Below are 27,200 nucleotides of genomic sequence, written 5' to 3'. Positions count from 1 at the left end.
GGAATGTTGTTGCATAAGATGAGATAAATCCTATAATATATCTCTACTAGTAAGATGGTAGATGATCCTCTTATTAAATGTTTTCCAAATTTATGTTAGGAATTTGATTCTTCATCATAATCGATATATGTTGTATTAAGGATACCTTAAACTTTAGTTTACATTTGATATTATTAGTATATATTGTATTGGCGAGATTGTTGTGTTAATCTCATATTATAAAGTAATTGATACTAAGTGAAAATCACATATTATAAAGATGTCACCGGACAAAGATCAGTCCACTCATATGGACGATCAGCTTGGCAATTGAATAATAAGCATGATGAGAAAAATTGATTACTTTGGTACTTGGAAAGCGAGTAAGTAAACATCTTGATGCTTTGAGAGCATTCAAGATAAATTTAAAGAATTTTGCCTTAGCTTGACTAAGATGAGACTTACAAGAGTCGTACATGAAATATTTGTAAAACTTTATGAAGCCTGATTAAAGTGAGATGTGAGATCTTAGGCAGACATTGGATGAATAATTGTGCTAAAAAACTCAAGTTAGGGTGCCTTTATGGCAATTAGACTAAAGATACCTACGACGTTTGAATGTTACAAACATAATTGAGTGGAAGTTATGCCATAACATACATTTCATAATGTATATGCCATAGACGACCATATGAGGGAGTGATTGGATGAGCCCTGCTCCATCATTATGTGAGCTCTAATGCATCAATAGATGATCCATTCCTATGTCCTTGAGCTTAAAACTATGTCATGAGATGAAAACTTGATGTTGTTACTTTAGCAGATTTTCTTAAGGCCATGAATGATAGAGTCTCGTTACGTATATGCTCATGACTCGATATAATCATGAACATATTATATAACGTGAGGTCAAGAGTTTCTTTGAGTTATAAACTTGTGAGGGATTAGGGACTATTGAACTAGTGAGATTAAATAGTCTGGGGCATAAACTAGATGTTATGAGCGATGTACTATGTTAGTAAGATGGTTACTTAATATAACACTTCTACCATTTAAATTTTATAATAATCTTTTGGAAAAAAATGTTTGACTTGATTTTCTATACGAGAGATAATTGATCAAGAGATCTGAAGAAGATTGTTAATGCAACACCGCCCTTATAATAAGATTTTAAGAATTAGTTTAAGAAAATGATACGGAAAAAATGGATTTTTTAAAACTTTTTCTTTTCTTCCCCAATTTTCCTTGGGATATAAAAGATTCTATAGTTAAAAATTCAACATGCTTTATAAATGTAAAATAAAGTATGCAGCATAATTCATTAAATTAAAATATAAAGTCATTTTACGAAATATGATTTCATATGCTACATAAAATGTGCTTATCCTTCTGACACATTTCCCTTGGACTATGTATGTGTTGACACTTCGTCCCTATTTCACTCATTAGAGGAGGCATACACAAAAATAAAATGAGTCGAATAATCAGTAAACATTACTTCATATTGTAAAAATATACTAACATAAATTTTTATTTATGTATATACAATTCGTCTACATACTTTATATGAAAAATTTTCTTTCTTTGAAAATATTACAAGAGTTTTTCTTTAAAAATATTTTCATTCCTCATAAAATATTTCTCATACCTTGTATTACCATTCATAAAGAAACTAAACCATTTCATAATATCAAATTAACTATTATCACTTTTTATTGGTCGGTACACACTGTTATGTCCTGTGTGTTAGGGTTAGTGGTCTTTCAATTCTCTCATGTTCCTTAATTGTTCATTCCTCTTCCTTCTTTCTCCTCCTAAGCACCGCACGAAATCATCCCTTTATTACTTGTAGTCATTGAGCCATTTTTCTCTCTTATCCACTCTTTCATCACTTAGATCTCGTCAAGTTCATCGATGAATAGCTTAATTACACATTTATCCAAAAAGATTTGCTTGTTTGAAAATTTCAAATCATATCTTGAATTTTTAAGTTGTTTAATTAATGGAAACTAGATCACTCCTTTTATTTGGCATGAACACCTATATGTTCCTCTCTTTGTTTGAAATTGTTGCTGTTGGAAATCCATGGGAGGATAAGTAAAATATTAAAGGGCCAAAATTGGTCATTTGCATGAACAGTATCAGCAACATTTGCACGAACAGTATCAGCAACAAATGTGCTGCCATCCAACAAATTCCACACACAGAGTATTCCCAAAAACTCCTATGATGGTGGACTTGGCGTCATAATGTTTCTTAATTCGATAGGTCTAAAGCGTAAATATAATAATAAAGTAAAAAAAAAAAAAAAAACAAATTGGTATAGAGTAATTGTACTATGCTCCTAAGTTATACAACTCACTTTGTTCCATTAACGCGAGATCATATTGTGATACTACATGGCTTATTAAAAAAATTAAAAATACGAATATAAAAGGGTAGAAAGAATTTAGAATTTGACCCTTCTTCTTTTTGTATTTTCGGGTGCTATATATTGTTTTGAGTATATATTTTGAACTTTTTTCAATTGGACAAAATGAGCAGTATAAATGTACAGAATAGACGTAGGGCATGTATATTTATATATTTTTTTCAGGTAAAGCACATACGTACAACTCCACTCTTTTGAGGTCAAGTTTGCCTTGGTCCAAGTCAATAGTGCTCCAAATTTTAAATTCTAACCGGTACTGAAAGTGAAGGCACCTCAAGTCAATGAAGTCGTTGTGGAAACTGACACCCCCAATCCAAATTTATAAATGTGGAAATTAAGTCATTGCTCGGTCCCTGCAATGCGTAAGTAATGGGTCTAACTAGCCAAGACTCCAAGTCAATGTGGAAAATACACATCCTAACTTTAAACTTCAGCCAATGAACATGCAGTACTCTCAACTCCGGTAACCCATTTTTCCAATCAGTCAATGTCAATGTCAATGTCTTCTCTATACGCGTTCTCCTGTTAATGTGCCATTAATGTTTGTGCCAATTAAGAACAAACTCAAGGCTAATTGATGTAAGGTTGTGATTGAATGTTGAAGTGAGTTGAGTTGAGTTGAGTTGAGATGATAAAATATTGTTAGAATATTATTTTTTAATATTATTATTATTTTGAGATTTGAAAAAGTTGAATTGTTTATTATATTTTATATTTAAATTTAAAAAAGTTGTAATGATGAGTTGAGATAAATTGAGGAACCAAGTAAGAACGAACTCAAGGCTAATATCAGCCTCTCACTACAAAAAAAAATTAATGTGCAGTACATAATCTCTTATATTGAGTATATGTGATCAGTTTGTTTGTCATTCTTACAAAAAAGAAATCTAGCAAAGTAAAGGCACAGTACGATTTTTCAATTGTAAAATCACCATGTGAAACATTTAACTAAATGAGTAATGAAGTGTACGGTCAGAATTTAAACTCAGAACCTTAACTCTGATATTATATAAAATTACTATTTATTTTAAAAACTTCAAGACATCTACTATAATACCATATGAAATCACCACTTATCTCAGAAGGTTTAGCTCATGAAATATGTAATTTTATTATTTATAGTCATGTGTTAACATCAATGTGGAAAATGACAACCCATAATCTATCTAAACGTGGAAGTTAAGGCAGTACTAGTGATCTCCACTACTGCATGCATGCGTAAGATATGGGTCTAATTATTAATTAGTCCAAGTCAATATAGCTCCTAACTTTCAATTTCAGCCACTCTAACACTCGTAAGTCCCGTGTTCCATTTTGCTTATATATATTCGAGTTGTGGAAAGCCACGATACTCACAATAGAACGGCCAAAACAAGCAGATTTTATATAGAAATGAATATGGGTGTCTTACAATATTATTTCTCAATGAAGGCTTTGCTTTGGGTTTTAGTGGTTTTTGTTCAAACTCGTGAGTACATGGGTTGCTTGGAGGAAGAGAGAGCTGGTCTGCTTCACTTGAAGTCATTTCTTATCATATCCATTCCGTCTTTCAGAGCTTATAATTCAGACTATGATCGTCTTCCTTCATGGGTCGACCATGAGAAGAGTGATTGTTGTAATTGGACGTGCAACTCCACCACAGGTCATCTAATAGAACTGTCCCTCGAGAATTTAATGCAGGATCCTCGTTATAACTATTATGATTATTATTATTATTATTATTATTATTACAAAATGGAGAGATTTTATGAGGAACATCGATGGTTGTTAAATGTGTCTCTATTAGAGCCTTTCAAGGAGTTAAGAAGTCTTGATCTATCCTTTAATGCAATCGATGGTTGCATACCAGATGAAGGTACGTATGTTGTGAGGAATGAGGAGTTTTAATATATAATATTCTGAAATTCACATATTGTGTCTATTACTTTTAATTTTAATCTTATTTGTAATAATGCCTTTGTATATCATCCCTGAAAAGTTTGAATTATTTCAACTAAAAATTCTAAAATTACCTAATTAAATGATATATTTTTCGAAACAGTACTAGTTTTATATATAAAAGGACTTTAATTATAAATACTTCTGTAATTTTACAAGCTGTAATTTTGTAAGTATAAGTAGCCAGCTAACGTTAAAGCACGTGTTTCACTTTCAATAGGCGGCCAGGAGATATAAATTTGTATTGAGGGTGTATGCAAATTATACGGCTCCACTCAAAGATTCTAAACCCACTCGGATATATATAGATTAATATTCACTCAATCTGTAAACTCTATCTATTTCTTAAGATATATTTTGCAGGATTTGAAAAGCTTTCAACCCTAAGGAATCTGGAAATTTTAAACCTTGGTTACAACTTGTTTGATGACAATAGCATTCTACAATCTCTGGGTGCTATCACTTCGCTCAAGACTTTAAATCTTACTGAGAATAAGTTGGAGGGATACTTTCCAGCACAAGGTACGTAATTAAAGTGATCTCTTCGATCTAATTATATATTTTAAATCAGAGCATTCACTTACATATCTAATAATCTTATACTTCATTGTCAACTTGGATTATTAATGTAGAATTAGTTACGTTGAGAGATTTGAACACGCTGGATATAAGCCGGAATAGCTACAATGGTACCCTCCCAAATCAAGGCAAGTGCAAGCTTTAATTGATAAATTTATTTTGTTTTAAAAAAGGACAATGAAAAAGTTTGTTTTGTTGCGTCTTCCAATAAATTTTCTTAATTTGCAGGTTTCGAAAGGTTAGCGGTACTGAAAAACTTGGAGACATTGATCCTCGATAGGAATAGGTTTGGCTACAGCATCATACCATCTCTAAGTAACCTTACATCCCTTATGACATTAAGTCTTTCATGGAATCCGTTTTGGTTAGATGAAGGAGTAAATGTTGAAGGTAATATTCTACTATTATATTATTAATTCTTGGTCATAATTGCTTTTAGTCATTTTAATTTATACCGTTTCTGAATGCATCACTTTCATCCCCAAACTCAAAGGTACTGATGAGTCTCGAATATCGATGGTTATGGGTATTATACTCTAATTAATAGTACTTACGAGTTCAAGTGTTTTTTGTACTTATGATTTTAGTCGTTGATCACATATATATAATAAGCTCTAGCTTTGATTGGGATTTTTCTGCATGTAATTAAACTAATTTTTCTATAGACAAATGACGTGTTATAAGCTTTTTTATCCTTTATATTGGATTTCTTAAACGTACGTGTTCTCCAAACTGTTCAATTACATGCAGCACCAGTCCTCATTACTTTGTTTAATTTGTCATTATCTTTTTTCACTCTCATATAAATATATATATATATATATATATTCATGATTATTAATTTTCAATTCTTTATTCTGAATAAAAGTCTGAATCAGCTTGCATATGTAGTTTATAAGTTCTAAATCACTAAGTCTTCTAAATACATTCTTATATGATTTTTTTTTCTTTATTTCATAATAAAATAAATTAATAAATTAACTACAGGTTGGAAAATGTTGTCATGCATGATTAGAGAACTTGAAAATTAATATTAGATCATAGTTAAAATTCTATAAACGACACTAATTAGTTTCAATCAATTATTGCGGTCAAATCCTTAAAGACTTTGAATCTTGCTCGCAATGAATTGACGGAATCCTTTCCAATTGAAGGAAAGCGATTTTTAGCTTATGTTAGAAAAATACATCAAAGTATACAACGGAAGTAATATTACATCATCAGCAAATCTTAGATCTAGTGTAGTTGTTATACTGATTTTCGCCGTTGGCATTGTTCATCCGAAATTATCCCATCGATGGTGTAGTGTGCTACTTGGTAGAAAGCCAGAACAACATCTATATGTTCCACAACTTAAAATATTGGGACTAGAGAGACACACACTTGAGAGAGAGATTTTCACTTTTTTGTCATGCTTAACATGATGGAGATGAGGTGCTGCTAATTATATATCCACCTCCATGTAGCCTACGGCTGGATATTTAAGCCCAGCCAAATGGCTAATTTATTGGCCAAAGCTTAACTCCTGACATTATGTTAGGCATTACATGCCAAGGCATGTAAATTATTTAGGCATTCAATTTATAACATAAGCTTAAATTTGACTTAACAACAACAAATACTCTACTCTATTTGAATCAAATACCAAAATTATTTAGGTTTGGACAACATTTTAAACTTGAATTTCATATTAGCTTAATAACAAAAGAATTTGAAATCATTAATTTGATAATCTAATTCTAAATCATTGACGTTAAGGCAATGAAGATGCTCACGAGTACTGATGCTAATGGCAGCATGAAATATGTTATTACAACAAATTCTATTATGCTATAGTTAAAATGTTATCATTTTTTTAATGTTATGTAGAACTAGCAAATCTTTGTGATGTATCGCGTAGGAAATTAATCACTCTCAGATCTATTTTTTCATCATTTGGGTCTCTTAGTGATATGATGATTTTTTGCTTTCATTTTTTTAATGTATTTAAATATTTTTTAAAAATAAAAAAATCACAAATTCATTTAAAAATACTTCCTTAATTACTAATTACTAAATAAAAAAATTAAAAAAATAAAAGAAAATACAATTCATTAGAAACTTTCAATAGAAACTTTACGTAGAAATAGTATTTTTCATTATATATATGTATGTATGTATAATCAATTTATAATCTCGTATATAAATTTCTTTTTCCTATAATCAATTTTTTCATGCATTTATTAGTTGCAGTCAAATCAAAGCTGGTGTATATGTCGATTTTATAGTATGTACAGTTTAGATAGTGAGATAAGATGAAATAATTTTAGATAAAAATTAAAAATAAAATAAAATATTATTAGATTTTTTTTAATATTTTTATTGTTTTAAAATTTGAAAAAAAATAAATTATTTATTGTGTTTTATATAAAAATTTATAAAATTTATAATAATAAAATTAAATAAGATGGGTTGAAATGATTTTTATATCCGAACTGTACTTGTCTGCCGCTTTGAGATTCGCATGGGATGTTTTCGAGCAATGCTAGCTGGTGCACGTCGCTTTAATTATCAATGTATTTATAAGTATTCTTACATGCACGTGTATTTAATTCTGTTCATGTTGAAGGACATTAATTGATAAAAGTTATTTTGTTGTGTCTTCCAATAATTTTCTTGCAAGGTTTCAAACGGCTCGCCGTATTGAGAAATCTGAAGACATTGAATCTTGATGGGAATTACTTTAATGACAGCATCATACCATCTCTAAGTGGGCTTACATCTCTTACGACATTGAGTCTTAAGGGGAATAAAATACAAGGAGGAGGAGTTGAAGGTATTATTGATTCTCACACAGTACTCCATGTTTGTTTTAAACCGTTTCTAATGGACTTAATTATGTGCATCCCTTCTAATGTATTCTTAATAACATAAATTAATAAATTATTAATTACAGGTTGGAAAATGTTGTCAAGATTGGAGAATCTGGAGATATTAGATCTTTCTGGCAATACCCTCAACGACACTAGTTTTCTTCAATCAATTGCTGCAGTCAAATCTCTTAAGACTCTGAATCTTGGTTCAAATGAGTTGGGCCGATCCAAAGGTATGCTGATTTTTAGACTGATTGATGGCAGTCGCCTTGCTATTAAATATTCAATTGGTACTTTAGTTTATTATATGTGGACAGATATATATTGAATTAATTTAGGGGATGTAATTTAATTTAGTTGAGATATTGACTAATCAATTTATAGTATTAGAATGAAATATTAATAATTTCAAAATAATAATTACAGCTTAATTAGGATTTTTTTTTTATATATTTTTTTCAGATTTAAAATAATATTCGTATTCCTATATATATTTATATATGATTATTACGTCATCATGTTGTCCAAAAGTCTGAATCTTGCTTATGTACGTAGTTCACAAGTTCTAAATCACTAAATTTATTCAAAATAAATTCTAATTGTATTGGTTTTTTCTTCGTTTCATAATAACTACAAGTTGGAAAATGTTATCAAGATCGGAGAACTTGGAGATATTAGATCTTTTTCACTATTATACAAAATAGTCTTCCTTCCCGTATGTATAATACATACATACATACATATATATATGATTAATTTATAATCTCGTATATAAAATTTATTTTCCTTAATTATAATTAGGTGATTTTTTATATATGAAAAGAGTATCCTTTATTGAAAAGAGATTTAAACCAAAGCTTTGGATACATTGAGGGACAACTTTCAAATAAGTGATAGAGTCACTATTAATGCATAATGCATTTTTGCTCAAGGCATGAGCAACATTTTGTCTAGAGCTGTATCTCAGTTCAGTTTCAAGTTGCCTCGTGGTGGAGCTTCCCAAGAGTTGTGTGATTGCAGATTAATTACTAGGGGTATGATCTTAATTCTTTGTTTGTTGCTGAATCTGGCTAAGTTCCTCAATCAACTGTTTAATTAGCTTGCTGGACAATGACATTATCCGGATGAAGAAAAGCATTTTTAAAAACCATTTCATTCATTCTCTTCCATATCTTCCATGAGGTAATAGAAAATTCAATCATTTCATCATCCTCCAGTAACTCAAAAAGGCCTTCCACTAGCTCTCTTAAAGTCTAAAGTACTGTAAGCTAGATTTTTGGATCTTCCTCACACTGTGCTGAATTGTATTCTTTTCCCTTAGCGACAATAGTGTTTTTCATTCATTAGCTGCAATCAAATCTCTTAAAAATCTGAATCTTACTTGGAATGAGTTTACAACCAAAGATATATATACATATGTCGATTTTCCAACATTTTATTAATCCTTCTCATTGGCATTTGAACAATACTTTTAGGAAAATGCTACTTTTACATCTATTTTTTATATTTTTATTTATTTTTACTTAATAGTTAAGGAATTAACTATGAATTAATGTATTGATATTTTTTTTTATATTTTTTAAAAATGTTTAAAAATGATAAAAAAAAATATGAAAAAAAAATTAAAAAAGAAGAAGAAGAAGAAGATGAATTTGTGCTAGCGGCAACCTAGCACTACTGATCATACTTTTAAAGCATAGAGTACATTCAAAATACTAGTGATAATTAACCCTTAGCTAGGGGTACTGTTTTCGAGCAATGCTAGCTGGTGCACGTCGCTTTAATTATCAATGTATTTATAAGTATTCTTACACGTGTATTTAATTCTGTTGTTGAAGGACATTAATTTAGTTGAGATATTGCCTAATCAATTTATAGTATTATAAGAATGAAATATTAATAGTTTCAAAATAATAATTACAGTTTAAATATTAGGATGCTTTCTATATTTCTAATTGTATTGGTTTTTTCTTCGTTTCATAAAAAAATAAATTAATAAATTATTAACTACAGGTTGGAAAATGTTGTCAAGATTGGAGAATCTGGAGATATTAGATCTTGGTGAAAATTCCCTCAAGGACACTAGTTTTCTTCAATCAATTGCTGCAGTCAAATCTCTTAAGACTCTCAATCTTCATGGAAATCAGTTGACGGGATCCTTTCCAACCAAAGGTATGTTAATTTTTTAGGACGTCATTTGTCAGGTTACATGTATATAATATGTGACATATATAGCATGCATGTTAATTAAAAAAAAAAACATTACCAGAATTAATCTTTCTCTTTGGCATTTGAACAATAATTTTAATGCATAGATTCGTAGGCTTTGAGATACAAGCGAATTACATTTGTAAGTGCCGCTTTGAATTAAATGTCAACATTATTTAGATTTGGACAAGATTTTAAGCTTGAATTTCATATCACCTTAGAAACAAAAAAAAAAAAAAAAAATTGAAATCATAAGATTGATTTGATAATCTAAGTCTAAATCATTCATGACGTTAAGGCAGTGATGATACTCATTGATGATAGTACGGGTTGTGCAATGGCAGCATGAAATATGTTATAACAACAAGTTCTATTATGATGTAATTAAAATGAGATCATTTTTTAATTTTCTGTTATGCAGAGCTAGCAAATTTAAGAAACTTGGAGGTTCTTATCTTGGGAGGTAATCATTTTGGTGGACGACTAGCAATCCAAGGTAAGAAAGAGTAATCTCATATGATGACATGAAGACTTAGTATTCTACGAATCTTTTGCATCCACTACACATGAAGAACACAATGTAACTATGACCTTAATTCGAAGTTCCATTGTCAAGTATCCATTGTTTTAACAAGAATATACACATAAAAAGATGAAATTATCAACTTTCATTTGATTGGAGATGCTTAGGGTTAATATTAAGAATACTTTTGCCTCTTCAAACATATATAAGTCTTATATATATATATATATAGGGGGTGGGGGAATAAGTAAAAGTTCAAGAATAAGTATCAAAATAGTGCATGGTAATTAATTGGTGGGCGAAAAACATAAGCAGTCCATCTTTATAGAGTTAGAACTGGCCAATCTAAGCAAGTTAGAGAATTAATTTGGATATCAGTGCAAATTTGAACTTGGGAATCATTGCTCAATTTGTTGCGAAACTACTTTTGCGCAGGCCTTTACACTTTGTTAGCATTACCCTAATGATCTATAATTACTTATGAATTGACCATTTTTTTTAATATTGAACATAAAGGGGATTGGTCTTACCAATTGTTAGAGTAGAGCATAATCAATTTTGATGCTATTTGTTTTGACAGAATTTTGTGCATTGAAGAAGCTTGAAGTGTTAGATCTATCTGACAATTACTTTGACGGGATCCTACCTCCATGCATAAACAATATGACATCTCTTGTGGTGTTAGATATTTCTAATAACCAATTTAATGGAAATGCTTCATCATCATATGTAGAAGCCAGCGGAAGAAGTCTCGAGTACATTGATTTTAGTTATAACCAGTTTGTAGGCATATTTTCATTCAACTTATTTGCCAATTACTCTAAGCTTGAGGTTCTTAGATTCAACGGCCAAAACAATAAAGTTGAAATAGAAACTGAAGGTTCTATGGGTTGGTCCCCTTTGTTTCAGCTGAAGATCATCGAATTGCCTTATTGTAGTCTGAACAAGCTCACCGACAGTATTCCAAAGTTTCTTCTTGCCCATCATGAACTGGATACAGTTAATCTTTCTCACAATAAGTTGAAAGGAAACTTCCCGAATTGGTTGGTTGAAAACAATACAAGATTACGCGTGCTAGATCTTCGGAATAACTCTTTTGTGGGTCAGTTATATTTACCAACATTGATCCACACGCATATGACCTGGATGGATGTCTCGGCCAATCACTTGGACGGAAAACTTTCAGAAAATATTGGCAAGATTTTTCCAAATTTAGTATATCTAAATCTTTCCAATAATAAGCTTGAAGGTAATCTTCCTTCCTCAGTTGGTGGCATGCTTTATTTGGAGGTATTAGATTTTTCTTCCAATAATTTCTCAGGCGGGGTCCCAAGAGTATTAAATACAGGTTGCTTATCATTGAACGTTTTGAACCTTGCTCGTAACAGCTTCCACGGTGAAATTTTTGTTGGGACAAACCAGAAAATTCTGCAAATGAATGATAATCAATTCACAAGTATCACATTGGTACCAAATTCAACTCTTGACCTATTATATTTAGATATCAGCAACAACGAAATTTCAGGTACAATCCCCCGATGGCTTGGGAACGCGTCATACTTGAGGACTCCTGTTATGGCTAACAATGATTTTTATGGTTGGATCCCATGTGAACTAAGTATGACAGGTACTTTAGACCTTTCTCATAACTTATTTACGGGATCGTTACCTTTTTGTTTGAATCTGCCACATCTTCAACACCTATATTTGCAAGGGAACAAATTCACAGGATCAATACCGAAGGCTCTTTTCAATTTCTCATCTCTTTTGACATTGGATATTGGAGATAACAACTTTACAGGCAGCATCTCTGCTGAAATCAAACAACTTCAACGCTTAAAAGTACTTTTGTTGAGTGGTAATCATTTCACTGGTATAATTCCGAATCAATTGTGTTTGTTAAGAATGATAAGCATAATGGATCTTTCCAAGAATGCTTTTTCTGGGACTATACCACAATGCCTCTACAAGATATATTTTGGGGAGATAGCAGCAACTAGTTTTGACTATTCTCGTGAAGAATCTAGGTCAATGGGTATGGATTATCTACCTTACACACATAAAGGTTTCTCAGACAAACTTGCTAACTCTTTCGAAGACCATGAATATATTGATGCAGAAGTAGAAATTGAGTTTGTAACCAAATATAGGCATAGTTTTTATAAGGGTCCTCCCCTTAGTTACATGTCTGGATTGGATTTCTCATGCAACAACCTAACAGGTGGCATCCCACCTGCGTTAGGACAAATATCTTCATTGCGTGCACTAAACTTATCTTATAATCAGCTGACAGGTCAAATTCCAACAACATTCTCGAAATTGGCTCAGTTGGAAAGTTTAGACCTCTCTCATAATAATTTGAGAGGAGAAATTCCTTCAGCATTGATTGATCTAACCTTTCTTGAGGTATTCAATGTGGCCAACAACAACCTCTCAGGTAAAGTTCCAGATATGAAAGCACAATTTGGAACATTTGAGAAAAGCAGCTATGAAGGAAACATATTTCTTTGCAGACCACCACTAGATAAAAGTTGTGCCAAAGAAAATGAGTCAGATCCAACACCAACCCAATCTTCAAATGAAAGTGACAAAAAATGGTATGAAGTAGATCCTATGGTATTCCATATAAGCTTCTCGGTATTTTACATCATTTTCTTCTTTAGTGTTATGAGTCTTCTTTATATTAACCCTTATTGGCTACAAAGATGCTCCAACTTAGTAGAAGATCTTATATACTCCTGTTATTATTTTGCTTTTGATACCTCAAAAAGGTTGTCAAATTGTCTATGTAATTAAGATACATTGATTTTCTTTCGACATCGTTAATGATAGTAATAATGGTCAGTTATCTATGAGTTTGGTTTTGAATAATTAGTTATTGGGCATAAATATGAAAGAGATGTTCCCTTAAACTTGTTATTCTATTTGATTATGGAGATGGTTTTCCATATTTGGGAATTCTTCATTCTATGTAAATCGGGATTAAATAAATAAAGTATAATTTAAAAAAATTAAGAAGTTGTGCCCAAATATATGAGTCATATCCAACAACAACACAATGTTCGAATGAAAGTACCATAAAATTGTATGAAATAAATCGAGAGTTTTCCTTACATGCTTCTTGGTATCTTAAGCCACGTTCTTTTTTGGTGTGAGTAGTCATCTTTATATTAATCCTTATTGGGAATAAAATGCTCCAATTTAATTGAGGATCTAGTTATATACTCGTGTTACTATTATATTTTTTATTTTCTTAAAAAGGTCTTCAATATGTCATTAGATGGACTTTCCATGTATGGAAATGTCATGATAGTGATAACAGCTTGTGGTGTATGCATTTGATTATGAACATTATTTATGGTGATCAAATATGAAACTTGGTGTTCAGTTACACTTGTCATTCTATTTGATGATGGATAATGTTTTCAGTAACTAAAAATATTTTTTTTTATAACTAGTCATTTGAATCAATCCCATTAATTTAGTGACGGAAAAAATGGTGACCAAACCTGTCACGATTGAGGTTGTTCGAGGTAATTGACCTAACTGAGCCTAAATCTCTATTCGAACCAATCCATCTTGAACCTAATCCCAAACCTCTTGGTGAAGGATTGGTCTGCTTTCACTACAAGCTAGAGATATGATCATTTACAATGAAGTTTTTTACAATTATGATAATTTCATTTTAAATAGTAGGTATTTGCAATGATTTTTTTTATCCTTGCAGAAGAAACTTCATTTGCTACAAAAATGCCTATTTTTCAAAGGAAAATTAACTCCATGTAAATAATCTAATAGTCAGAATGAAATATGATTATTTCCAACAAAATTTGTTCCCGCAAATAAACATTGAGTTAAGTTGCAATAAAAGTTTATGTGACAAATACTAAAAAGTTAATTGCAAGGTTTTTTTAAGGTGTTAGCAACAAAAACTTTTTGTTGGATTTTATATTCAGTGACAACATCTGGACTTTAGTTACAAACTACTTGATATTACCAACTACAATATTTCTTGTTGCAAATAGTTTTATTACCAACAAGTTTATTTTCTTTGCAATTAAAAATATTTGCAAGAAAAATTGGGTCGTGCATGGGCATGTCATCATAACAGCTAATACAATATTTAGAAAGAAATGAACGTGCATGGGCATCTGCATGTCAATATCTTCACGATTTTTAATATTTACAACTTTAGAGTACCCTTTGTTTTATGGTATCAAGACTTAACTAATTATATCCACAAGAATCAATCATCCAACTGCGTTGGAATGAATCCAAATAAGAAATTAAGGTTTTTGTGTTGTACGTAGGTCCAATATTAATTACACTATAATAAATTCTGTTTTTTTTTCGGGAGTGACACTCGTGGGGAAAAGCCTATCCTTATTAGGAAAAAAACATTTCCACCAATTTATTCCGTGAGAGACTCGTGGCATATAATGGTGAAGAAAGAGTTTTTTTTCCACCAAAGGAATCTAGTCTTTGAGCCATGCATCCTTGATTGATATATGCTTCCAGGCTTGAAACACATCTGCAGCTAGCCTATTATATTCCTTGATCTGTTAATTATTCAAATCTTGGGGCCGGGAACCAAAATGAAGCAGAAAACAATACAAAACAAGAGGTTAAGGGCAAAATGCGCTCAACTGGCTGCTGAGATATATATATATTTATATATATTATTAGTTTCCATGGCCAGCATGTATATATGCACCAGGGAAATGCTAGTTGCCCCGCTCTTAAGTCCCGTTATTGGATCCCGCTGGATGTGGCCTACACATTTGCAACAATTTGTTTATTTTAAAACACAAACGACTTCGCCCATTGACCCAGTTTGGCCTACACGTTTGGAACTCGATCTCCTCCCGCGCAGTCTCTCCTTCTTGCCCATCAACCCCGTTCGGCCTCTTCATCAACCAAGCTCCTCTCTGACCTCATATTCCCTCCCTCCATCTCCAACCTCATCTCCGACCACAGTTTTTTTTCCCTCCCCAGACCCATCGACTTCGCCCTCCCCAGACCCACCATTTCGCCGTCCCGAGCCCCACGAGTTTAAGCCCTACCAGTTCGTGGTCCCCTCTCGGCCATCTCTCCGATGAAATCTCCAAGGTCTTCGTTTTATTTATTTTTTCTTTCTGAGTCAGTTTCCCATGCACGGGAGGTCGAATGTGATATTACATTTTTTTGTTGTTTGTCTGGATTTTTTTTTTTTCTGAGCTAGGTTGCAGTAGTATTATTATGATCCTTACTTATTATACTAAGGAAGGGAATGGAAAAGGAATGGTGGAGAAATTTGTGAAACAAGGGATTGCAGTTGACAAGTTTGTAAAAATGTCTGTGAAAACCGAAAATGGAAATGGAATGGTGTCTCGGTGTACAATGTAATGCAATAAGTTGTAGGAGAATGTTTGATAGTCTATGTGATGACCGGGTGTAAAGAAATCTCAAATGAAATCTCAAATGTTCTCATGACTTGGTGTAGGAGGATGTTTGTAGTCGGCTATATGCATCCTAGCTAGGCTGCTTTGCCATTTTATTGTATCTGCTTTGTATATGTTTTGCCATGAGAAATGTTGATAAGGTCATAGGTGCTATAATTCTAGCTATCTTGTTGCCTGTAAGTTCTAAGGAAAGCATTATTGCGACAATTAAGATAACTTTGTAATTTCTATCTTGATTTTAGAGGCTTTGATATAATTATTTTGTATCAATGAAAACAGTCTACCTATCTTATTTATCTTGTTTAATTTTTGGGACATTTTTATGCAATAAACATATTCTACCTATCTTATAGTTGATGCTTCTGCTACTTTTGTAGGGGCCTTATAGAACAATAGAACAATACCTCTTCCTGCACAAGGCTAGATATTCTACAATATCGGAAGCACGTAGTAGCACTAGCAATATCTCACGCTCAAAGAACTCTTGCCAAAATGAATACCCAATATACTTTTGCGGTATTAAAGCATGTAGACGAACTGCGCATACGAAGGATAATGACGGGCGATTTTTCAGTTGCCAAAACTTTGAGGTATCTCAAACTTAAATCTTGTTTGCTAAGAAGTGAATGGTAATCCTTGTTTGCTAATGTGTTGGCTGATTTTGTAGGCTGGACATTATTGTAGATATTTTTGTTGGTATGACCCGAAAATACCACCATATGACAAGAAGAGAATCAACAGTTTGAAAACCGAGATTCAAAAGATATAACTAGCAATGGATGTCCAAACAACTCGACATCGACTAGAAATAGAGATTGAGAGGTGCAAGAGAAATATTGAAAGAGTCATTGTAGTTTTAGTAATTTCAATGTCATGGGTACTTTGTTTAGGCTTTTTTTTTTGGAAAATTCTAAGACAATATGTAATCTTTGAAGTTAATGTAATTTCATGTAATCTTGTGTGGTTGTGTAGTACTGGGTAATCCCAATCCAAATCCAATTATTAACATGATTACGATTATGATATTGCATCAACAAAGACTTACAAAAATGACGATTACAAAAACAGGTTCAAACAATCCCAAGATTACAATTAATAATCTAAACATGTCAATACAAAAACAAGTTCAATAATATCCCAAGATTACAATATAAAAGCTTAGGTACAAATTTGTCTCATGGCATCTACCAATCAAAAAGTACTGAAGTCTTGATGGAAAGCCTCCGTAGTGTTGTCCTATAGGGGCATAAAAAAATGTTGTCAGTGGCAACGCAAATCACTAAAAGGATTATCAAAATATTTTAGTTTTACAATACTTGTGAGTGATGAGCAGTCGAAGGAGTTGAAAAAATTTTCGGCGCATGTGTCCAAACTTGACTTTGTTGATCGTAGTGTTAAAAGTATAATTTAAGAATAAATTAAATAAAAAACAACAAAACATTCAAGACCAAAATTAATAAAAATGAACGTCAGCTTGGTTGTTGTGCAATCATTTTCTCGTACTGGATTTCTTAATACTCTTCTCAGCGGGGTGCACTTTTCTCTTAGATTGTGGTCTTCCCTTACTCCGAATTACCAAATGACTAAAAACTCTAGGGTCGAAGCCTCCGTCGAAGAAGTTGTATCAACTGTGTTACTAGTATCATGATCAACGATACCAAGGTAATGTGTCTTCAACTGTTCTATCTGACTAATCAATTTAACAGAACTGCTCTGAACCTTTGAAGCATTGGAACACAGTTCATAAAAGCAATTTTGGATCCTATTGTACCATCGTGCATCGTTGATGCTAGTAGTGTCGTAACTACTTTTCACGAAGGTGTATTTTCACTTAACATCTTTCCTCCACCGATCCAATATGTATTTTGATGGTATTGTATGTTGGCCCATCTGAGTTAAGACACGAAGAGCGTGTCTGCACAAAATACCCCTAAACTCAAATAACTTACAACTGCATTTCACATTAAGGGGATCTTGATCAACTTCCACATTAAAGGTTACACGTTTTAATAAGTCATTACCAACTTGAACCTCATCCAATACAACGAACGTATATCTACCATCCTCACACCCATCTCCTTAGTAGTCAACTATAGAAATCCTTGCAATTCCTCTTATATCTCTTTGAATTTAGCAAGAGTATATGCACTTTGAAATTGCTTCTCAAGAGGATAGCGACTGATGCAAGGAATTTTTGTGTTAAAGGAATTGAAGTTAGCAATTGTTTCATTCTCTACATTCCTCTTAAGGGTCGAATCATACTAGTCAACAAATTGCTTCAGAATAGTTCTGGAGTGAACTTAGTTGTCAAAAAATGCATTCATTCCTTCACTTCACTCTGTGGTTGACATTCCTGCCCAGAATGTGTCTCTAACATAGGCCGGCACCCAATAATGTCAATCACTATACAGTGATACTAACCATACATTCTCATGCAAATCATATGTATCGAGCAAACGGCACCAATGTTCATCAAACTCATGCTGACTGAAAGAGTCATATACGCACCTATGTAGGGTACTCTTGATTTTCACGTATCGACAATGTGAGCCAAAATTTTCAGGAAGCTTTTTCATTATTTGTCACAAGCAGAATCGATGCCTAGAAGTTGGAAACACCCTCGAGATTGCAATTTTCATGGCCATGTCTTGGTCTGTGATGATTACATTTCGTTATTGGTTATTCATACACTGCAACCATAATTCAAATAACCACTCGAATGTATCTGCGTCCTCACTGGATATCAATCCGCACCCGAGTAGGATTGACTGCCCATGGTAGTTCACACCCACAAACAGTGCAAAAGGCATTTTACGCATTAGTCAGATATGTTGTATCAAATGTAATCACATCCCTGAATGATTCGTACACAGCTCTACTCTGGGCGTCAGCCCAAAACACATTCTTTAACCGCATCTCATTGTCAACGTCAATCTTATAATAAAACTCTGGATTTCTTTTTTGCATATCTTCAAAATAGTTACATAGAGCTAAACCACCTCCAACCCCGAGGTGAAGTCATCGTGCTTTGTCAATATAGTTTCGACACTCCTTCTCCCCGAATGTTACATTCTCATAACCCCCTGCCTCAACAACCACAGACTTAAAATTTTTGGACAACCTTATTCCTGCATCGTCGTTTATTTCAAGCCTCTTAGCGACATGAGCATCAACCTTCTTAAAGCATATGAAATGTCTTGCCTTCGATGTGCCTGCTCGCGCGCAAGCCAAGCAAAACCATCTTACTGTCCCATCGTCATCTGGTCTAATATTCCTTTTGGATACCCCAAACCCCTTTTTCTTACATACTTCATATAATAAGCATGCACTTCTTCTACAGATGAAAATTGCATTCCAACCGTAAGTTCTTTAATAGTTTCATAACCTCCAATCTCCTTATCAATTTCTACCTCATCACACTCATTATTTGAAAATTCTATGTCGGCATCCATTGTAACGTTCAAATTGTCTACAAATATACAACATGTGAAACAAGGATATTAAAATAAAGCTTTATAAAAATAGTTGTAATACGAGAGCTAGAGATGAATATATAATGAAATAAGCATTATGACATCTATATTGAAAATAGTGTACACCGAGAGAAACAATGCATGAGCTATATCAATGTTGAAAATAGTGACCATTGTAATTAAGAAGATGGTATATATCAATGTCTGTGGGCAGTGACCATTGCATTACATTGTACACCGAGACCATTTCCATTTTTTATTTTCACAGGCATTTTCACAAACATGTCAACTGCAATCTCTTATTTCACAAATTTCTTCATCATTCCATTTCCATTCCCTTCTTTAGTACAATAAGTAAGGATCATAACAATACTACTGCAACATAGTTTAGAAGAACAAAAAATCCAGACAAACAACAAAAAAATGAAATATCACGTTCGGCCTCCCGTGCAGGGGAAACTAACTGAGAAAGAAAAAAAATAAAACAAAGACCTTGGAGATTCCGTCAGAGAGATGGCCAAGAAGGGACCACGAACTAGTGGGGCTCGAACTCGTGGGTTTGGGGAGGGCGAAATGGTGGGTCTGGGGAGGAAAAAAAACTGTGGTCGGAGATGGAGGGAGGGAAGATGAGGTCAGAGAGGAGCTTGGTTGATAAAGAGGTCGAATGGGGTCGATGGGCGAGAAGGAGAGAGTGCGCGGGGGGAGATTGAGTTCCAAGCGTGTAGGCCGAACGGGGTCGATGGGCGACGTCATTTGTGTTTTAAAATGAATAAATTGTTGCAAACATGTAGGCCACGTTGAGCGGGATCCAATAACGAGACTTAAGAGTGGGGCAACTAGCATTTCCCTTATGCACAAACTTTTCTCGCAACTAGTAGTAGAAAGCTAGGCCAGGTAGAAACTTATTACATCTGCGTTTGGTTCCAAGACTTAGCTGAGTTTAGTCTAATTTTAAGCTGAGTCTAACATTCAAACACTCAACTCTCAAACTACTAAACTCATATCAATTCAAAACCTCCTTATATATAGACCCCACAACCTTTTTCAACTTAACACATCTTTATACGTGGGACCCACAACCTGTTTCAACTTCTCATAAAAAATACTAAACTCAACTTAACATCCAAACACACTTTAAACTCAGTTTAGATGGGCCCCACATAACTCTCTTCACTACTCAACTCACTACTATTAATAAAGAACTAAGCTCAGCTCTACATCCCAACACAGCCTAACTATTTGGATGGATGGATGGTCAAATATTCATAAACACGAATCATTTAGTCTATTTATAAAGATAACCTAGCTAGCTATAACACCCATGTGAGGTTAGATAGATGGGAGTGTTTATTTGCCTTTGACTGGAGGATCACCTATGATGAATTAAGATATATATATATATATATATATATATATATATACACACACAAAGACCTAGGAATTAATCGAATACAATCTGGCCAATATATGTATTTGCTTGTAAAATTATCTTTTAGGCCAGCTTTAATTTGGATATAAGATAAGACACTTGAATCATGCATGGTTGCACCTTAAATGTAAAGGTTTAGTGGCATTGAAGCAGTTGGCTTTTTTGTCAGGTAAGTTGGTATGAGAACAATTGCAATGGTCTTACCGATTTCAATATAAACCCGCAAGAGAATATAAAATGAAAAAAAGAATGCCAGTCTCAGACCTTTTTCATTATATGCTACGAAGACAAGACGCTGCCAAGCAATGATATGTGTATTAGGAAAGTAATCACGCTTATTACTGCTCCTTGTAAGGCTCATTCTGCATTGAACTGCTCTCACTTATCTGTCCAGCATTGACATATTCACTTTTCCCAGCACTTATAGTTGCAGAGACATTTACTGACATTGAACCTAATTTGAATAATTCAAAAGTGAGAAATTAGAGTTTGTTACAAAATTGGGAGATCTTCTTGATTAATTTATAGATATGTTTTCCAATATGAGAATTTATTAAAATCAGCTCATGCCTTTCTTTAATAATTATGTTTTCAGTTCATAGATTAAGGAAATTAAACATTTTACATACGTATGGTGTTCAAAAGGCCCTTTACAGATGAGATCATGAAACTTACAGTCATAGTTAGCCCATTCTATTCGTTGACCAGCCAAATCATAAACAAATATTTTGTCTATGAGGACAAGGTCTGCAAAAGATTGTGATATTGTTAGTTTAAGCACTAGGTAGTAAAAAAGAAGATTTGCAATAACTACAATGAATCTAACGAATCAAATGGGAAAATTAGCCTCGGTTGTTTAGAGGGAGGGAATGGAAAGAAGGGCGATGAAATTGTCCAGTGACATGCAAAAGCCAAATCAGAGTAGCTGATGCAGAAGCATGCGTGCATTAAGATAAGATAAAGCAGTAGGTAAAAGGAACAATTAGATGAGAGATTTTGCTTTCCAAAGTGAACCTTGAAAACCAGGACATGAATATAAAGACTGGGGTTTCTTGTTACGATCCCACATCGACAAGGTATTGGATTGGTTGATGGTTTATAAGCCCCTAGGCACCCTTCTCTTATAAGCTAGATTTCAAGGGTGAGTTCTACCTAGTGAGATCATAACAAATGGTATCAGAGCCACCCCACATCTAAGGTCATGTTGCAACAGTTGCAATTGTGCGGCACAGGGGGTGATGCCGGCATGGCAATGTTCTCCTGGAGGTAGGAAAAGACCTAGCGCACAGCCAGCCCGTGTGAGCGTCGGGACCGCCGTGGACGTCGGCTGTGGAGCGTGGTGGTTGTTACGATCCCACATCGACTAAGTATGAGATTGGTTGATGGTTTATAAGCCCTTAGACACCCTTCCCTTGTAAGCTAGTTTTCAAGGGTAAGTTCTACCTAGTGGATTCATAACATTTCTAGAGTGACAAGTGCGAGCTGAGAGAGAACCTGCGAGAATGGTGGACGCAAGCTGTGGGAGTCCCTCCAACTCGTGTACGCAGACCCTCTCCTCTCTGCGAAATTATCTCCCCCAAGCCCTAATTGACCCAACATGCAAATGGTCGATCACGAGAGGATTTCATGAAATGGAAGAAAATAAGAGAGGCAGAGGAAAAATTTGGTAGATTTGGTCTGGGGAGAAAATAAATTTCCTTGCTGAAATCAGAAGAAAGGGAGAGAATGCCACACGGAAATTTCCTGCCGTGTTTTTTGTCGAAATGGGTTTGCAGTTTGCACATGTTACAAGTCATGTAATATGTGGGGTCTTCTTTTGCGACAACATATGTTTGTGGAAAAAGACCATTTTTACAACCATTTCGAGTGATCCATCAGCATGTCGCTATAATAGGCAGATTCTTTTTCCACAAACCCACTTTGTGACATCAACCAAGTATTTCCCACCATAGTTTGTCTTGGAAAAAAATTTTGTGAGAAAAAGCCTATTTTGTTGTAGTGAATCAAATAAATGTCATATATGGTGTTAACGTATAAACAAAGATATTTGAGTTACTCTTCCCTTGAGTGTGTAATTCAGCCAAGAGCTTCAAATTTCAATCAATAACGTGAGAAAAAAAAAACATATATACTAATCTATTGAAACCAACTCTCTAGTCTCATAGATAGGACGTATGAATAAAAGGTCGTAAGGATTAGGCTATTTCCCATAAATTTCTCTTTTTTGAGAATTGACTATGCAAGGATCCGGTTCAATAATTCTAAGATTGAGATTCAACAATGCAAACAATTTGTTTTCATGTTTTAAAAATCTTCATAAACGTGGACATTTGGATAAGTACGAAAAAACATTGACAGGTGAGGCAACACCAAAGGAGGGGATTGGAGAGTGATGAGAGCAGGGGGGATTAGTTCATTTTTCTTTATATAATTTCATTGTTATGTTATCTTTAATAGAACTCTTGCAAATAAAAAATGTTGGTATGAACAAAGGTTGAAATTCAGAGTTACCTGTCATACAAACGGGCAGCCTCTTCTTGTGAACCAACAGTTCCAAGGTGAATTTGTTTCTTATCAACTTTAATTGCTGCTTGCCATTTCATATTTTTGTAATAGACACCTCTCATCAGACATGGTTCTTGGTTTTGAAAAAGCTTTCTCCTGTGTCACTTTCAGCTTTTTATCGGTGGCCCTACAATAAAATAATCACAATAAGAAGACTAACATATGTCAAGTTTCAGAACAGCCAGAAATCTCACAACATTTTACATGAATGAGATCCATAAGAAAGGGCTAAACTCAGATCATTATACTTCGGAAAAAAAAATAAAAAAGAGATAAAGGAAATGCATTGCCCATGAGAGTCATATAAATCAAAATACAATCAAAACTATAAAACACAATGATGAAAGACACATGCATCCAAAGTATACAATGCTGAAACTCAATGGAACTATGCAACTAAACCAGGCAAATCTCCATCAGCTCAAAATATGGAATGGGTAAAACACTCTTCCAAACCAGAAACAAAGATATAAAAGTTTTCAAAAGATGTCCTCAAGCTTTAAAGACATCAATAATTTAAGAGGAAATGACTAGTTTTGGAGAGTTTTAAATTTAATAGAATTTATGACATTCTGTGTAGAAAAGACTCCTACTTCAGTTGTACTGAAAAGTTTTAGACTTTGACAGTTCATGATGCTCTCACTCTTGGTGTCATGTCACCTAAATAATTTTTTTATTGGTTTACTTGATCATTAAAAAGCACGTGAAGCATGTGAATCCAATCTTGAAGCATAACTAAAGGACAATGGTTCTTAACACTGAAAGAATGAGCAAGCAGAGGCCACAAAAGGTTTTCAGACGAATACCTAGTGTGTTCAAAGGATAGTCGTACAAGAGCTACTGAGGAGGAAAAATGGAAAAGAAAATATGATTCAGAAAATATTGATTGCATGGTTTGTACTCTAGATGAGCAGTATGTGTTGATACCCTGAAAAAATAACTCCTAAAATACTGAGTGTTGAGATCTTATGAAATTTTTGACACAGCATTGTTCAAACACCAAAATCATCAAATGCAACATAAGATTAAATTGAAGAAATATTGAGATGAAACTATCTCACGCATTGAGATAGAGAGGGTGTATATTATTAACATATATAGGAAATTACACTCTGTTATCTAAGGAAACTATACATGTAAATAAATAAGTATGAGCTAAGATCAAGGAGAAAAATAAAACAGCCTAGACTTTCCTATAATGGACTAACAACTGACTATATACATATGTACTGTGATTTAGCAATCTGACTTGATACTTGGCTTGATACTTGCTGATTTGATGCATGTATTCCTTATAACAAAGAGACTAGGATCTGCTGCACTCAAGTAAAAACCAAGTTGAAGGAGATAATCACTGAGCCTATCAAACCAGGCTCTAAGGGCCTGTTTGAGACCATATAAAGCGCTTGCTGTGAACAACACTTGGGAATTAGTTCCACGAATACCTGAGATGAATGTAATTGGATGCAAGTGGGTGTACAAGGCTAAACTTAGAGCAGATAACACACTAGAAAGGCTCAAAGCTCGACTAGTTGCCAAGGGGTTCAGTCAAGTGGATGGTGTGGATTTTTCAGAAACTTTCTCTCCTGTTGTAAGGCCTGCTAGCCTGTTATAAGGAATACATGCATCAAATCAGCAAGTATCAAGCCAAGTATCAAGTCAGATTGCTAAATCACAGTACATATGTATATAGTCAGCTGTTAGTCCATTATAGGAAAGTCTAGGCGGTTTTATTTTTCTCCTTGATCTCAGCTCATACTTATTTCTTTACATGTATAGTTTCCTTAGATAACAGAGTGTAATTTCCTATATATGTTAATAATATACACCCTCTCTATCTCAATGCGTGAGATAGTTTCATCTCAATATTTCTTCATGGTATCAAGAGCCACAACGTATTGACAGAGAGTGGTGTTTTTCTTCTTTCCTTCGAAAATGACTTCATCATCATCTTTTGTGTCCTCTGATAATTCAGATCCCTATCCATACCCAGTTTCACAAAATGTTTCAAACTATGTCTCTCTCAAACTTAACTCCAACAATTTTCTACTATGGAAAACCCAAATGCTGAACATACTTGAGAGTTATGATCTCCAAGGATTCATCAATGGTGAAATTCAAACTCCACCACAAATCATCCTTGATGAGTCCTCCACTTCTCAGCCACATCCACTCTTATCAGAAGAGGTCTTAGGCATTGTAGTTGGATTAAACACTGCCTTAGAAGTCTAGAATGCTCTTGTTCATGCTTTTGCAAGAGTATCCTCAGAACGAAGTCTTGCTCTTAAGTAAAGACTCACCTCTATCACCAAAGGATCTGATTCCTCAAGTGATTATCTCAGAAAATTCAAGACCATTTGTGATGAGCTTGCAGCTATTGGCAAGCCAGTTTCTGACCACAAAAAGTCTTGGTGGCTCCTCAATGGTCTTGGCAAGGATTTTGAGGTCTTTACAGCCACAATGATGAGGCCTCCTGTCCCTTCATACTCTGAGGTAGTAACCTTACTTGAAAGTTATGTTGACAGGTACAAATTTGATGCTCCTCCTGCATCAATGGTGTTCTATGGACAGAAGTCTTACAAAAACAGGAAACAGACTGGTTCCTTCACTTCCAAGGGACGAGGTTTTGCTCAAGGACACTCACATGGATCCAAAGTATCAAATCAGGGCCAAGCCTCCAACTATACCTCTTGAGGTTTCAATCAAGACCAAGCTTCCCACAACAACTCTCGAGGCTCTAGCAATAACAAACCTGCACCAAGAGAAGAACTTGTTTGTCAAATCTGTCATAAAAGAAACCACACAGCCTTGAAGTGTTTTGATAGATTTAATCATTCCTTTACAAATGATAATCTTCCTCAAAGTTTTGCAGCAATGAAGTTAGAAGAACCAGCAGAAGCCTCTTGGCATCCAGACACTGGAGCTACTGATCACATGACAGCAAATCAAGGTACCCTCCATTCTGTGATTCTCTATACTGGTCATGATGGTATAATGGTTGGAAATGGCAAAATCTTACCTATTACTCATACTGGTCAGGCCATGATTGGTTTTACCCCATCTCAAGTTCAGTTAAATGATATATTCCTTATATAAATAACCAGGTTTGTCAAAGCAAGGGTACTTGATTACTTGAAGTGGTGGATGTTTTCATATAAAGGCATTCAAATTGTAGTGCTAATTTCATTAGCTTAATCTATGAGAACTGTTTGTATTCCAACCTCTTTCCTTCTTGTATCACCTTCCTTCCTTGTTCATTATTTCTATTATCATCTCAGATCAATCTAGTAAAAAATATTCCACAACAAACCACAATCAACTTATTTCATAATAAGAAAAATAGGTTTTTAAGTTTGTCTCTTTAAGGTATCCAGCAATTACAATCTTTCGGTAGATTATCAAACAAAAGTTGACCAAAAATGACGAAAAATATCGCTGCTCTTTGTAGAAGAAATGGAGGAACAAATTTAGACTAGATAATTCACAGAACAACAAACCTGCAACTGGTTGAATGGCTGCTCTTTGGATGAGCTTGAACCAGTTTCATTTAATGATCCAGGTCGTACTATATTCTGGGAAACATAAAGTAAAAAGGTAAGCCCAAAGCATACAATAGAATCATACATCTTGTAAACACACAGCTGACTGGTTAGGAATTATGTCAATAAAGCACAAGTGTTAGTAAAACCAAGTCTGGGGCATCAAAATCCCAAAGCTTTTAGGATTTGACAACTTAACAATCTGTTACTCCGAGCCTATCAAATCATGTTACCTAGAAGAAC

General features: G+C 33.9%; 1 protein-coding gene across 3 annotated transcripts; it reads left to right on the top strand.

Moving 5' to 3' along the window:
- Window positions 1-3,752: 3,752 nt before the first annotated feature.
- Window positions 3,753-13,422, top strand: LOC121267178 (receptor like protein 21-like). 3 transcript variants are annotated; one of them, XM_041171042.1, is made up of 11 exons: window positions 3,753-4,107; window positions 4,156-4,265; window positions 4,712-4,870; window positions 4,981-5,055; window positions 5,156-5,323; window positions 7,590-7,742; window positions 7,863-8,008; window positions 9,171-9,183; window positions 9,793-9,951; window positions 10,409-10,483; window positions 11,091-13,422. In XM_041171042.1, the coding sequence occupies exons 1-11, from the start codon at window positions 3,803-3,805 to the stop codon at window positions 13,304-13,306; spliced, it is 3,579 nt and encodes a 1,192-aa protein (XP_041026976.1). In that variant the 5' UTR covers window positions 3,753-3,802; the 3' UTR covers window positions 13,307-13,422. The 3 variants fall into 3 exon arrangements, with proteins under 3 accessions (XP_041026976.1, XP_041026981.1, XP_041026985.1); XM_041171047.1 differs by lacking the exons at window positions 3,753-4,107; window positions 9,171-9,183 and having other exon boundaries at window positions 4,114-4,265; window positions 7,863-7,996; window positions 9,927-9,951; XM_041171051.1 differs by lacking the exons at window positions 3,753-4,107; window positions 7,863-8,008; window positions 9,171-9,183 and having other exon boundaries at window positions 4,114-4,265.
- The last annotated feature ends 13,778 nt before the right edge of the window (window positions 13,423-27,200 follow it).

The sequence above is a fragment of the Juglans microcarpa x Juglans regia genome, chromosome 1D (assembly GCF_004785595.1).
Source record: "Juglans microcarpa x Juglans regia isolate MS1-56 chromosome 1D, Jm3101_v1.0, whole genome shotgun sequence".
In the NCBI taxonomy this organism is placed as follows: Eukaryota; Viridiplantae; Streptophyta; class Magnoliopsida; order Fagales; family Juglandaceae; genus Juglans; species Juglans microcarpa x Juglans regia.
Note: the sequence above shows the minus strand (reverse complement) of the source record. Positions and strands in the feature narration are given on the sequence as shown.